At 38.4% G+C, this 15000-nt stretch overlaps 1 protein-coding gene across 1 annotated transcript in view; it reads right to left on the bottom strand.

Annotated features, from left to right (window-relative positions):
• Positions 1-15000, bottom strand: part of plxna2 (plexin A2) — a 207192-nt gene that overhangs the window by 124436 nt on the left and 67756 nt on the right. Inside the window, exon 4 of the mRNA XM_060894004.1 lies at positions 1183-1317. Within this exon, the coding sequence (XP_060749987.1) occupies positions 1183-1317 (135 nt within the window). The remainder of the gene's footprint in view (positions 1-1182; positions 1318-15000) is intronic.

Genomic DNA, 15000 nt, shown 5'->3' with positions numbered 1-15000 from the left:
CAGAGGGGATAAGAGCAAAACAGAGCAGAACAGAGCAGAACGGAGCAAAACAGAGGGGATAAGAGCAAAACAGAGAAGAACTGAGCAGAACAGAGCAAAACAGAGAAGAACTGAGCAGAACAGAGCAAAACAGAGAAGAACTGAGCAGAACAGAGCAAAACAGAGGGGATAAGAGCAAAACAGAGAAGAACTGAGCAGAACAGAGCAAAACAGAGAAGAACAGTGAAGAACAGAGCAGAATGGAGCAAAACAGAGAAGAACTGAGCAGAACAGAGCAGAACAGAGAAGATAAGAGCAAAACAGAGAAGAACTGAGCAGAACAGAGCAAAACAGAGGGGATAAGAGCAAAACAGAGCAGAACAGAGCAGAACGGAGCAAAACAGAGGGGATAAGAGCAAAACAGAGAAGAACTGAGCAGAACAGAGCAAAACAGAGAAGAACTGAGCAGAACAGAGCAAAACAGAGAAGAACTGAGCAGAACAGAGCAGAACAGAGAAGATAAGAGCAAAACAGAGAAGAACTGAGCAGAACAGAGCAGAACAGACGAGAACAGAGCAGAACAGAGAAGTTCAGGCCAGAACAGAGCTCTGCTCCACAAACAAATATAACACATATTTTAAAAAAAGAAAAAAAAATGAATAGAAGAAAATGTAAACTTAATTAAAATGGGAGATTAATGGCAGTAGGAGCAGTCACTAAAAATATTTTGTAGAAAGTTTTCAGTAATTATTTATTTATTTGTTTATTGTAAGCAAAGCTCTAAGTTAATCATAACCATTAAAAGCTAGCGTATTCCATTTTAAGGTAGGATTTTTCAAAGAAACATTTGTGGCTATGCTTCATCAGTGTAAACATGTAAACATAGGCATGCCTCCATTTTAGTGAGAATGTGTGTGGACACCACAGAACTTTCAGCATAATTACCCAGAGGATGTTTTTAGTGTATTGGCCTAGTGGGAAAAAAAATGTTTAATGAAATGACAAAAAAAAAAACAACGTTGGCATCAGCTAAGCTTTTACAATGTGAGGTTTTCTATCATGTCTTAAATGAATCTTTCCATTTTGCTCTTAGCAGTTTCTTGGAAAAAATAGGACACAATGCACATGTTTTAACTGACTATAAGCTACATATGTGTTTAATAAAGAGGTGCGTGTGTGTGTGTGTGTGTGTGTCACACTGACCTGTCTCTCGGACATGACATAGATATAGCTATGGTCCAGTGAGAAGGCCATGTCTCTTAGAATAGGGCTCCTGTCCTTAATGACAGACACTGTCTCATACTGCACACCACCATTAGGAGGCCCGTCCACACGAATCTGAAACAGGAAGAGGAAATAACACACATAAGCAAATAACCACTGACACACAACAACATAGCAGAACGATAACCTCCTTCTTACAGGTCTGCTTTGCAAATAATCAGTTATCAGTAGGGAAATAACTAATGATCATGTTTTACTTTCTTCATCCTATAACATCAGGCCACGAGAGCTAACATAGACACGGACATTTTATTTATTAGTCAGTAAGACGTTTAGTTCCACTCAGCAAGCATCCATTATGTGCAGCAGACACACATACGTGCGGTTTGTGTGTGGGGGTTGACTCGAGGTCAGTCATCTGTCTAGTGCGATTTCACAATGGTGGAATATATGGTGTGTCAATACAGAAAACAATGTCGAGAGACCTTAATGACAAAAAGACACACACAGCCTTGTCTGGAGGCTTTCTTTTAACCTCATGGACAACAAAAGCCCTTTAGAAAAAAGACAAAAATCTTATAAATGTACATTACATGCTGAAATCAAAGTTGTTGGTGTACTACATCAGGATTATTCAAAACATTACATTCTGTATGTCCATCTACTATCCATAAAATGCCTCGGTTAACTAATATGACAAAAATGAATGTCAACAACAATCACCTTCTAACTGATTAGTGATCGGTTCATGGCTATAAATAAGACAAGTTAATTATGGAGTGGTTCTGTTTTATTTCACAGTGCTGCTTTTTTATTCGCACTACAGACTCTGAACAGATGAGACATCTGTTTTGAACATGAAGCAGAGAATAAACGCTTGCCTCTGCATCCAAACAGTCTTCTTTTTTTCTTTGTCCTTCTATTGTACAAGCCGTGTCATGATTTGGTTAATCAGACTAGAGCCTATTTTCATTCCGGAAAAGCTTTCTTCAGGTAAATACGTATGTCATTTACATAAATTCCTCTGATTGGATTCATGTGATTGGATTCATCTACTACAGAGACATGGCTCATGGATCATGTACAGCCTGTGATTTTCTCCAAACATTTATCAGAGTGCTCGGTTCAATCTGCTGAAATAGTGAAGTTTTGTATATAGTGTATATTTTACTCCAGATTAATGCCTGATGAAGCAGAACCGGCGCAATGAAATCCGCCCTCTTGTTTGCTGAAGCAACACGTGTTTTAAATCCAAAGCAGCTTTTTTTCTCTTCTAGCAAATCAAATAACTACAGTATTTGATGAGGTACGATTTACCGCCTCCTTCCTTTTCTGCGTTTAACCAATCAGCCGTGCCAAACCAAGCAGTCATGAAGGGTGAAACCTGTTGAGACTCCACCAAAACACAAATCAAGCCTGATGCATGGCAATTCCCTCTCTACAGCAACATGACCTTGAGCTAGAAGGATAAAACCATCCAGCACACATGCTTCAGATAGTCCAGCATCACTGTTCAATGCACATATATCGTTGTAGATGAGAAAACCATGCTTCTTAAGAGAGGCAGATGGTCCCCACAGGCACACAAGTCTCTAACCTGACATTTACAGTATGCCAACTCACAGTCGTTAAAGGTAAATACCTTCATTCATAAAGCATGTCACCTTTCTCCCTTCCTGACCTGAGCGTGACCCTGATATGACCAAGGGGTGGGATACAACGGCCGTATGTCACTGAGACTGGTGTCTCCACGACACACACTGAGATCACTCAGAGGTAAGCTGCATTCAGAGCCAGAAAGCAGTGGTGCATGGTAGGTAAGTGATTGTGGCCTTGTGTGCTAGCTCAGGAGGTTGCTGAAGGGATTGTAGTTACAGAGTGGAAGAAGTGAGGCGGGTTCACAGAGTGTGAAATGATATAAAAGTCTATTTAACCAGAGCAACACACACACACACACAGTATTGTTGGTTCCATATTCTAATACTGATCGTCCTGAAGTCAAATTCACACCAAGGGCAAGTCTAAAAGAAAGCATTTAGCCAACATCGATGATGGACAAACATTGACTTCATCAGTTAGTTAAAGCTCTACAGTGCTCATGTTTCACTCACCCAGTAACCTACACACTAACATAATTTACAGGCTAACTTCATTTAACCCATGCTAGTTATCTAATTAAATGCATTAAGGATGACTAATGAAAATAACTGAATAGTAAAATTCCCTAGGAGAGACAGATCATGCGTAGCCTTTGTCCTCATCGCACTGCTTTTTTTTTTTTGCTCGACATGTTATTAGCACTATCATTTGCTAAGGTTTCACATCCCTGTGTATCTGTTCCTCATGACTAGTGAGCACAGTTACTACTGACATCCAGAATGCATGCATGGGAGAGTGTGTGCTTGTAGAGTGTCGCTCCATCATGAAATATACACAGTATAAATCTTATTTAAAGCTTATTTTGAAACTATTTTTAAAGCTTAAATTTTCCTGTTATATTAGCGGATTATTTTATTATTTTAGTAATTTTAATCATTTGTTTCTAGAAAACAAAATAATATGCCGGCTAAATAATAAATGCAAAGCTAAAAAACATTCTGACTAGAAATAAGGTTAATAATCTTATAACCTAATATTTTTGTTGAAATCTTCCAGTAATAAATAACAGATCAGATTTGTCTAGAATCAAAATCTTTCAACTTCCTAAAATGTCATATTCTGCAGTGTGAAAGTCAATAAGGTGTTTTTTTCCTTGCTATTTAGGTAGATGGGAAATAACAGGTTATTAACCAAATTCTCAAAAATCTATAAATACTATTAACTACCCCGTCTAAGCCTATTCTTTTACCGAGCAGGAATAAATAAAAATGTCGTAGCCTGCTTTAATTTAATCCGCTTCACACACAAGTTACTGATTTGTTTGAAAGGTTTGAACATATTTCCAGTGTAGCCATTTTTCAGTCTGCACCAGCGCTGTACTATGCTGACTTAAGTGCCTAAAAATTCACCCCATCTGTCCTGCTGTGCTTTTTTTCCATGTTACAACTTGCTTCAAGTGAGTGAAGCGTATACGACTTGACAAAAACGTGAATTACACACACCCACGTTCTACACAATGTGAAATTAATCATGATGTTGCTCAGAGAGTTGTACAGTGATGACACTCATTACCCTAACATAGGAAATGTGAATCAACGCAAATATCTGCTTTGTTTATCAAGACTGTCACGTGTTACGGTTGTGTGTGTTGTAATTACAGCTGGTTTCACTCCAACTGTCCTTTCACCCTGCTGTACACTCACAGTATTAAACGTATACGAATTCGTTTTGCTTGATAAAAGTGCCATGTTTCTGTATTGCCATAAAAATGAGTCACAAGCTACATGGAGCAGACAAAAGAGCTCTTATGCTATGATTTCTCTGATGCAGACATGCTGCTTATGTGTGAAATCTAGGGAACTCTCTATGTCCTATCTGAACTTGTTTTTTATTTAATGGAGCATTTATTTGGAATCTCAGTCCAGTTTTGTGGTTGCAATATACTTTTATTTTTTTGTTGTGTTTGCCGTTTCCATTTGTGTGCTTCTCTCTCTCTCTCTCTCTCTCTCTCTCTGTCTCTCTCTCTCTCTCTCTCTCTCTCTCTCTCTCTCTCTCTCTCTCTCTGTCTCTTTCTCTCTCTCTCTCTCTCTCTCTCTCTCTCTCTCTCTCTCTCTCTCTAGCTCTCTCTCTCTCGCTCTCTCTCTCTCTGTCTCGCTCTCTCTCTCTTTCTCTCTTGCTCTCTCTGTTTGTGTGTTTGTCTATGTGTGATTCAGGCAAGACCTCAAAATGAAAGTCTTTCCAGCTGGATTTTACATTACGGCGCTGCCACTAGAGAGCTACAGTACAGGATGTGTAAAACACATTGTATCCGACACAGCCAAGTTTCACTTCATCAGTATGTACAACACTGGACAATCTATGAATATCCAACACACACACACACACACACACACACACACACACACACACACATGCACTGTAAAGGGCATGTTATACAGACTTCACTAAGCATTTCTCATCTGCTCTGTGTTCACCTTCATCTCCCCGTCTTTGTGCTCACTCCAAAGTTCTCTCACTTTCTCTCTTGGCTTTAATTATTCAGACACTCCTCGCTGATTATTCCTTCAGATTGAACTCTCGCTACAGTATAAAAGAAAGCAAAGATTTGTCTGCAGGCTCTTTTACTTTTGTCAGGGCTATTTTGTTTTTCTGATTGTTTTCCGATCGAATGAAAATCCCACGGCTGGTGGGTGGTCGAACACACAGTATGATGCCTGAATTGTTTTTGAATGAATCTACGTGCAATTTTGGTCCACTTGCATGTGTATAGAAACACAAAAAAGTGCGTGGGTGTGTGTTATGTTTAACAATAATATGCAAGTCAAAATGTCTTTGGCAACATGGGCTTCACGTCAACCCCCTGGCTGCTTTCTGCTCTTTATTCTGAGCTTTCTGCTCTTTATTTCAGCACGTTCACAGAATTCTCAAGTTCTACCGTGAGCTTGCTATCAAAGCGAAATGCCTCTCTCACTCCCTTCCATACTCTCTCAGTCCCTTCTTTCCTCACACTCCCTCTGAGGCTGAGTACTGTTTCAGTGCTCCGGGTGCGTGGATGCGAAGTGACATGAACCACTTGAAGGCCATGGCTGTAACACGCACATTATGGAAGATGCTATTGTGGTACAGCAGGAAGAACAAAAGAGTCTGTTTTAAACCATCAGTGAAAAAGAGAGCGGGAGAGAGAAAGAGAACATCCGCTGGCACCTGGATTCTTCAAACTGACATAGGTGATGGATTAGATGTGTAATCCAGCCAGACTGGGACTTGGGGGAAAAAACTGTTACTGCAGAAGTGAATGAGACCGCCACAGAGAGAGCGATGGGGTGCGAAGGAAGGCTGTAGAAGTTGAAATTGTCTTGTTCTTTCCATTAATAAACACAGCCAGAAAGAAAAACTATTGTGTTTTCAACGTTCCATATGCACTCACGGTGAAAAGTATGAGGTGATTTGTGCCTTATGCTTGTGACAGTAAATGGTTTGTGTCTAGCTGAACTATTATAGAACAGAAGCATCAACATTTGATAAATGTTAGTTAAAAATCCTCCTACTGTCTCCTCACGAATCTAAATTTGCTGTAATATTCCTTGGATTTTGGTATACTGCTTCTTGTCATTTTTCTCAATATATGATAATATGATACATGATCATTTTTTTAATCTCACACAGCCTTGTCAAAAATAAGCTTTCTCAAATGGATATTGATTAAACTGATGTTGATGATGAATTCATAAGCACAGTCATGACTCTGTAGATGAGTGTTAACTTCCAACATGATGGAGCCACTGTTGATACACATGGATTAAAATAAGATCTGGCCAATATTATAATATATCATAATACATCATAATATCTAGGCTTGATTATTTCAGCTCTCCACATGCAGGCTCAGCAAATCAGCAAATCCAATCAATGGAGGAAGTTGAAGTTGGAAATTGTCTGTAGTTCTGTAAGGCCAGGTTTTGTTAATTTTTTAGATCTGTTGAGACCAATCCCATGAGTTTTTACAAACTTTTATATATGTATCATTTCATTTACCTCCTCTGGACTGATTTGTGAAGAAATTAGTTTAAGAATGTTCACAATGAAAAGGTTTATTCTCCCGGCATTAAAACAGATCTCTCTTCTATTCAGACTTCATGCCGTTAGTCAATTCCACTGCAGTATCTTTTTCCTGCTGTATCTTATTTCAATTCAATTAAAACCAATTCCATTTTATTTGTATAGCAATTTAATAATGGTCAAATGATAGATTTTCAGTTTAAAATGTATTCATATTGAATAAGCCAGAGCTCATAGTGGCAAGGAAAAGACTCAAGAGGTAACCCAACTAAATCTGTGGGACATCAGTTAGAGTGATTATAAATCATTTTCTTTCTATATGTGTATTATATGGTTAAAAGGTGCAATTGCATAACCAAGAGATTCATTCTAGTTTTAACAAAAAGTCTAGCTTGTTGAAGTGAACAGTTCACTTATGGAGACTTGAGTACAAAAAAGCCATCTCTGTGGTTTCTAAATGGTATCATCCACAGCAATCTCACGTATCTCCATGCTGTCTATGTGGTGCCATCTTTCCGCAGGAAACAGCCTCCAAGTGATTATTTACAGCGATGAATTGATCACCAATGTTTCAGCATTAACAGGTGACTTTTGTTACTATTCAGTCATGTTAATTGCTTAGCCAGACCATTGCACGCAAGGAATTTTATGTATCTAACAAAGTTTTTTGTTGAATGTCACTTCTTCATGTCCCTTAATAAGCTCTTACATTGAAACTCACTACAGTCTGATGATCTGGTCATAATTTATCTGGAAAGTTTAGTAGAGAAGCATGCAACTGGAGTGCAGGAATGTGATGAGGTGTTCTTTATCAGTTCTGCTTGTCTGCTTCTGCGTGCACAGTTGTCATTCTGTCACCTCCAAGACACCTATCTGGTGACAAGCAGTTAGCAGCAGGAGAAATCAGCTGGGCTTACTATGTGTGTTAACCCCACAGGCTTCCGTTTTAACCCACGCCAAGCAGGATGAGCAGATTACATTTGACCCTGTTACGGTTTGCTGTTTGAGAAATTTTTCAGGCGTGAAGTAATTAGTGTCCGTTACTATGTGCAGCATGAACTGACACTCTCTCTCTCTCCCTCTCTCTCCCTCTCATTTTCTCTCTCCCTCTTTCCTGAATCAGCCAGATAAAGCAAGAGTGAATGTGAATCAACACAAGTCAACACAGTTAAAATGGATTACAGCAGATTGAAGATAGACCACCGGACGGCTTACAACGTCAATCTGAGATGAAAAGCTCTCTCTCTCTCTCTCTCTCTCTCTCTCTCACTCACTATATTCATGCACACTCCGAGACAAGACACCCCACTGTGGATGATTCCTACAGAGCTCTCAGCATGTCCTTCACAAGCTTATGGTTTACACACTTTATGAGATCTACACATACAGGGGTTTTCTACAATTACCCCTTCAATGAAATTTCCACTGTAGTGCTGAGTTAATAGATCACATCCTGATTATATGCAAGAAATGAAATGTCCATCAGCTGTCAGGATGCAAAGATACAAACAAGAGTACTGACTCTCTAGGGCTTTTCACACTTGAAATAGTTAACCCTGGGTCATTGTAAACCTTGGGTAAATGGACTCCTGGGTTATCTTGGGTCATTTCATGCTGCTCATACAATGGGTCAACAGATAATCTTGACTGCTCATAATCTGATAAAAAACCATGGTGGAATATACCATTAATGAAAAATAAGTATGGTTTTTACTAATACAGGCTCGTTGCAGAACAGTATATTTGTTAGGAAGAGAGAATGGATGCTTTCATTATGTTATTTATTTATTTAATTAATTTTAATATAAAGATTTAGCCTTTCCTAGATTAGAAATATTCAGACGTGCAAAATCATATGGAAGTGTGGTCACACATGCACGTCGCATGGCATCTATGTGTAATTAGCCACATTTTAAAATCCGAATTAAGCTCTCAGTGTGCATGCGCTGTGAACTTATTATCAATGCACAATTAAAACATTGCTTAGCTAATTGGATAATAAAATCCTACATACATTTAAAGCTTTTTAATGAATGAATCTTTTCATGCTCGAAATTAATCAGTGAGGCTCATTTTAGTGTGAGCGTGTACAGTAGGTGAAGAAACGAGTGATATCATATCCACATGTACATACTGTATATTATCTGCAGTAAACTGTACAAGCTAATGGTGTATCAGTATATGCAAATTAAGACACACCATTTGAAGATTTGAAAAATTTAGATTTAATCTATGATCTAAGATTGGGACAAAATGTATTAACGAACAATCAGCAAATCATCCATCTATTCTAGTGGAGGTGCATGAAATAGCTAGACTAGACTTAGTGACTTCGTAGCTAGATGTCACATATCTCATTAATATTTCATCTATATTAAGTGTCTGACACCCTGCAGCTAAAGAACTCATGACATCCCTATTAAAAGAATTTCCCATAATGCCAGTGACCCTCTGAGCCTCTGTCCCACGTGTAGGAGACATGTTATTATCCATCCCACTGCAGTTCTGGGCAGAGGACTCTTTTTAGTGTCAAATCAGATGCCCTCTGCAGTATTGACCATTGGCCAATCATCACCTTTTAAAGACTACTAATGCAATTTTGATGTCCTTTGTAAATAATTTAATACAAAAAAAGTCTTTTTTTAAGTTTGACTTTTAGAAAAGTCAGAAGATGCATACATAAATGTACCAAAACACCATTCTACTATGAATGTTTATGTACAGCCTATATTAAAGAGTGTCACACCTATTTTACCTTTAATTTCTCCCTAATTCATTCCATCATCAATCCCCATGGGTGGGAAGGGAAAACGTTAACATGTGTTTCTTCTGAGGCACATGAAACCAGCTAGGTCAATCATTTTGAACTGCTGCTCTTGCCGTGTCACAGGGAAGCATAATGCACTCAGAGTTAAGGGCTATGGGACACGATGGCCATGGATAGACATAGCATCATAAGTATCTGATCTCCAGATGATTGGACAAATGCTTTTAAGCATGGGGGCCACTCAGGCGGCCCTGTGTTACCTGTTTTGTTTTAATCTTTAAAACACGAGTAGAGACAAAATCCTGAATAAATACTGTGAAATGTTTTTGGAAGTCAATAATATCTTTCAGTTTTGAAAACTCTTACACTGTAATTCCATAGCGCTTCTAAGCAGCCAGCTAAATATAGAGCTGTGTTAAATCAGCAGATGCAGAACCAATATGAAGGACCTGGTCCAAGTCAGCTGACTGAGAATGAGCTTTCGGGTAACCCCCGCTGAACCTTTTGGTATTTGGTGTTTTTTTCCCTCTGCCTAATTGGCCTAAATGTCCCACTTTAGGATTTACTAGGAGGCCACATTCCTCTGTCCTGCTTTTTTGAGTATCCTGTCCTCCTTCAGTCTGAACCGCAGAGCTGTGTAAAGCAATTCAGCTGGGGAAAAAGGACTTTTTTTAACCTTTCCTTCTGTTTAGCTTGGCTCATTATACATTTTTCCGACATGAGAATTAAAACAACACTTCATAGTCATTTAAAAAGTGATACTTATTCTGCAGAAATTATATGGATGTGAACTCAGTACAGCTGGAGTGAAAATAATAATAATTCATAAGAAATTCATAGTAAAAGTATAAGAAAAATTGTAATTTTACTCCAGTACACTGAAAATGTGAACAGCCTTAATAATCATTTTCAAAATATTAATAATCATAATAAAAATTAAATATTTAAATGTTACTAATATTGAATACTAAATCTTGTGAATGTTAGGATATACAGTGGAATCCAAAAGGCTGAGAGCAGCAGTGAAAGAGCTCTGATGACATTATTTTTTGTGGCATTTGGCAAATTCAACAGAGCATTTGGTCCTTGCTCAAGAGCCCAGCAGTGGTGCTTCTGGTTAGTATTCCCATGCCTGAACCATCTATCACAAATTAAGCAAAAAGTAGAATCTTTGAAATGTTTACAGGAATTTTAGCATGTTGTATTTAATTTGTCTCCTTTTTGCTTAAATGACAGTGTACACTCAAGCTGGTAAGGACTCCACAAGTTTGTGTAAAACCTCATGATCCATTTAGATCAAATCTGACCAAAGCAATTAACATGGTCAATATCACAAATGTCACACTGAAATAGAGACATGGAAACAATAAATAATGTTGAATATTAAATGTTCAAGATAATAAAATCTAAATCTTTCTAAAATTCTAAAACCTTCTGTTTATTCCCAATTTTAAATGTTTATTTTCAGATTTTCACTGCGGTCTCAGACTAATGTACTTCACAGTATTTGCTCCAATTCACCACTTTTGTACCATTCTGCACCCACTGAGGTCAGGATCAGTCAGAGTGATCTTCTTAAGGTGCTGGAGAGCTGTCAGGATATTTACACATGGGATTAACCAACTTGCTAACTCTGCAAGGCTAAGAAAAATAAACACACAGAACAATCTCACTGAGCTGGGCTTCTAAACTAGGAGCGTCTCATAAACCTCAAAATTCCAAGAGCAAATAAACATAGTTTCTTCTGGTGTTTTTACAGACCAGCAGTCTGCTCAGTGAGAAATATTTCAGTGTGGCATTTTCACTTTATGTGTAAGCAATTGTTGTATTTAATGGATATAAACTACAGCGTAAGCCACATTACAATCTCTGTGTCAGCAATATCTAAAGCCACAACCGCTTCCCCAACTACCCACGTCACTCGCCAATATCTAAAATAAGTGCCTTGAGTTGAGGTCAGAACTGGCAAATGAATGTTTTTGAGTTGGACAGAGGCACAGCTTAATGGGGTTTGGGGGATCAAAAACTATCAAAGGAGCGAGAGGAAACCAAATAAGCAAGAAAGCTAGAACGTAATCAATGGTGACTGCACTGAGGCTCTCAGAAGTGCTGCATCTATAATTAGCGGCACTCCATCAGGCAACTTGAAAGACCTGCAAGGATGAAATTCACAAATACGCAAGATAATGTCTCTCTTCTCCAAGTAATTGCTTAAAATGGATGCTAATGTGAAGGATATACAGAGGACAACCTAAACTACCAGTATACACCACATACACAACTGAAACATGGAACTAATAGACAATTAGATTTGTTTAACTTAAATACGTCTTGTTAACTACATTGCACTAAATGTCTATGAGTAATAAACAAAGTATCTGTTCTTTCAGCTAAGTCTCAACTTGCTAACTCCTAGCTCCTCTCTAACCAACAACGTTAGCATGAAAGTTTTAAATTTAGATTTAAATACAAATTTTAGCAACAAAAAAGCAGTAAAGAAAGTCAACACTAAAAATTGACCTCTAAGAATTGTTAAATATTTATTAAGCTACTACTGCTCACAAAAAAAGTCTTGATGTGTTACTAGTACAAGACACAGTGGTGGATAAATAATAGATTTATTAGCTATCATACTGGGCAAGTGGTACTGTAGCTTCAATGTGCTCAGCAGTCCCATAACAATCCTAACATAGCCAATAAACTATTTAACTATTAATACAGGCAAAATTAAATTAAAATCCTGGAGAATGTGTTGCTATACTAGTAAAGGTTAGCATGTCTTTTTTTTGTAACATTACCAAGTCGCTGGTGAACATTTTGTCTATGAGCTACTTGCATCACAAGTAAACATATTATTTCAGTCTAGCATCTTAATTCTTTTGAATGTGACATACAATAATTCTTTGTACAGGCTTTTATTTTGCCTGACCTTATACATATGGTTTCCACATACCTAAAATTCAGAAACCCATGCTGTAGATACGGCACTGAGACATGAAACACCTCTAAACATTAGATTAAGTGTAAACTTTCACACCAAACAGCATCACTAGGAAGCAGGGCATAGGCTATAATCTTATTAAGGTAAGAGACTCTTGGCAGTTTTAAGTGAAATTGAAGTTTTGCTTCTCTTTGCAGCAGCCTGAATGGACTCAAGGCCTCTGTCAGCCTTATTCAAAACATCAAACATGGCTAACTTTAATGGCTTGTGAACTGCCTTTTAGGGGAAAGAGGGTGAAGGACTACAGTGCTAAGAAGGTCTGTTTATCTGGAGGCAGGGCTAATTTCAGCGACGGGAAAAGGCACAGCAATACTGGCTGTCAGATTTTATATTATTATAGCTCTAGAAGCACTACTACAAAAACATAAATTGGACCTTTAAATGTTTAAAATCACTGCCATATGAGAGTTCATTTGGAAATAATTGCAGACATTTATTCATCTAGAAACAAAAAAGTCTCACTAAAGACCCATTGATTTTGTAACAAAGTTTTGTGCTTTCAGCAACTGTAAAGTCCACTGAACATCCCCTAGCGTAATCCAAATCAATTTAGTCCTACCACAATGAAACCACATTACCCTAAATCTCCTGTCCATACTGCGTTTTAGCTTATTGGGTATATAAGGCTGTGTGTGAGCTTGTCTGGCTTTGACAGATGTAGTTCACTGCTTTATCACACTGACAATCTGTGGCATCTTCATCAAACAGACATTAGCAAGAGCGATTGCTGGCACTTCCCACAGCGGCCTGTTAAGCTCAGACAGACGGCATAAGAGGGAGAGATGAGCGGGAAAGGGTGGGATGGAGGAAAGAGGGTGAAAGAAATGAAGGAATCGAGAGAGACAAAGTGATAAGGGAGTTGATAGTTGGTTTGTCATCAGTGAGAGGAGTGGACTGATAAAGTGGACTGATTCCTTATCATAATTTTACTAGTTTCTGGTCTTTCTGTATGCCACCCATGCCCCTACTTTCTTTGCCATTCTCTCTTGCTCTATTCATTTCAGTGGCTTGCTTTCCATTCTTCTTTCTGATAAGGTCACTCACTTCCAAATTCTTTTCCCTTACACTGCCCTTGCAATTAGGTTTCCATCCTTCCTTTCTCTTACCCAGCAGGGAGCAATAATGGCTTGTAAGGGGCTCCGGCTCTGCTCCACCTCTGCCATTCCTCTCTAGCTTTCCATCACTGCCGCCGCATAGCCTGGTGGATATTTACAGAGTAAGATTGCAATCTGAACTCCACATATGAGTTGGCTTTGGGCCAAACATTGTGGCCCTTGATCTACTGTTGTACACTGTACGGCACTACAAGACCCCAGAAGAAATCGGAAGTGCATTCAGGAGGATAATGTGCCTGTGTGCACATTTGTGTCTGTCTGTCTCTCTGGCTTTATAGATACTTTAACAAACCCATTCGTGTAGCACAAAAGTTGAACTAGAAATTAAACATCAGAGTTTTATCTCACTACAGATACTCAACTCCTACACAATTTAGGTTATGTCCTAAATGACCTAAACCCAGTCAATATTTCCCTCAATATTATACAATGCCTCCTAGCCAAAACTGCTATCCAATGACCTTTTCAGACAGTGTCAGTGTAGGAGGCTGTGAGCGGCACTCTCGGATGAAGAGCGCTTGTAATAAATCAGCTTTAAGGCCACCTGTGGGGAAGGCTCCTAAAAGATCCTGATTATAGAGCTCACATATCACTCCATACTACTCTGCTGAAATCTATATATGGTCACACAACTCAGAGAGTGTGAATATGAATGTTGAGGGGATGAAAAGAAAGACAGAAGAAAAGAGAGGCAGCGTGAAAAAGGAAAAAAAAAACTGTGATTGTATGAAAAAAGTGTGATTAGGACAATGGAAATTTGGAGAGAAGAAAGAAAAATGGGGAAAAAAGAGTAAAGGTGTCAAGAAAGAACAGATAGTGTGTGTGTACCTCCTTATTCACTGAACTGAAGTGGTCATAAGATAGCACACACAAACTCACAAACAATGGGACATGCTTGACCCCAAATGCCTGCTTATTTTTTCTTTATATTCCACCAATTCCAATGATTTTACTTTTCTCTGGAGCTACTAACTGTATTAGTCATGTCTCTCCATCCTTCCCTCCCCCAGCATTGCACTTCTGTGTAAGGCTGAAAGTGTTTGGTCGCTCTCTCTCTCTCTCTCTCTCTCTCTCTCTCTCTCTCTCTGCCTATCTTTTGCTTTTATACCCAAGCAAACACATATATGTATAGTGTACACCTTTGTGTGTGTGTGTGTGTGTGTGTGTGTGTTTATTTATTTATTTATTTATTTATTTATTTATTTATTTATTTTTATCCATCAAACTTCCAGCTTATAACAGGGGCCACCCTTAAC

The sequence above is a fragment of the Tachysurus vachellii genome, chromosome 19 (genome assembly GCF_030014155.1).
Source record: "Tachysurus vachellii isolate PV-2020 chromosome 19, HZAU_Pvac_v1, whole genome shotgun sequence".
Lineage (NCBI taxonomy): Eukaryota > Metazoa > Chordata > Actinopteri > Siluriformes > Bagridae > Tachysurus > Tachysurus vachellii.
Note: the sequence above shows the minus strand (reverse complement) of the source record. Positions and strands in the feature narration are given on the sequence as shown.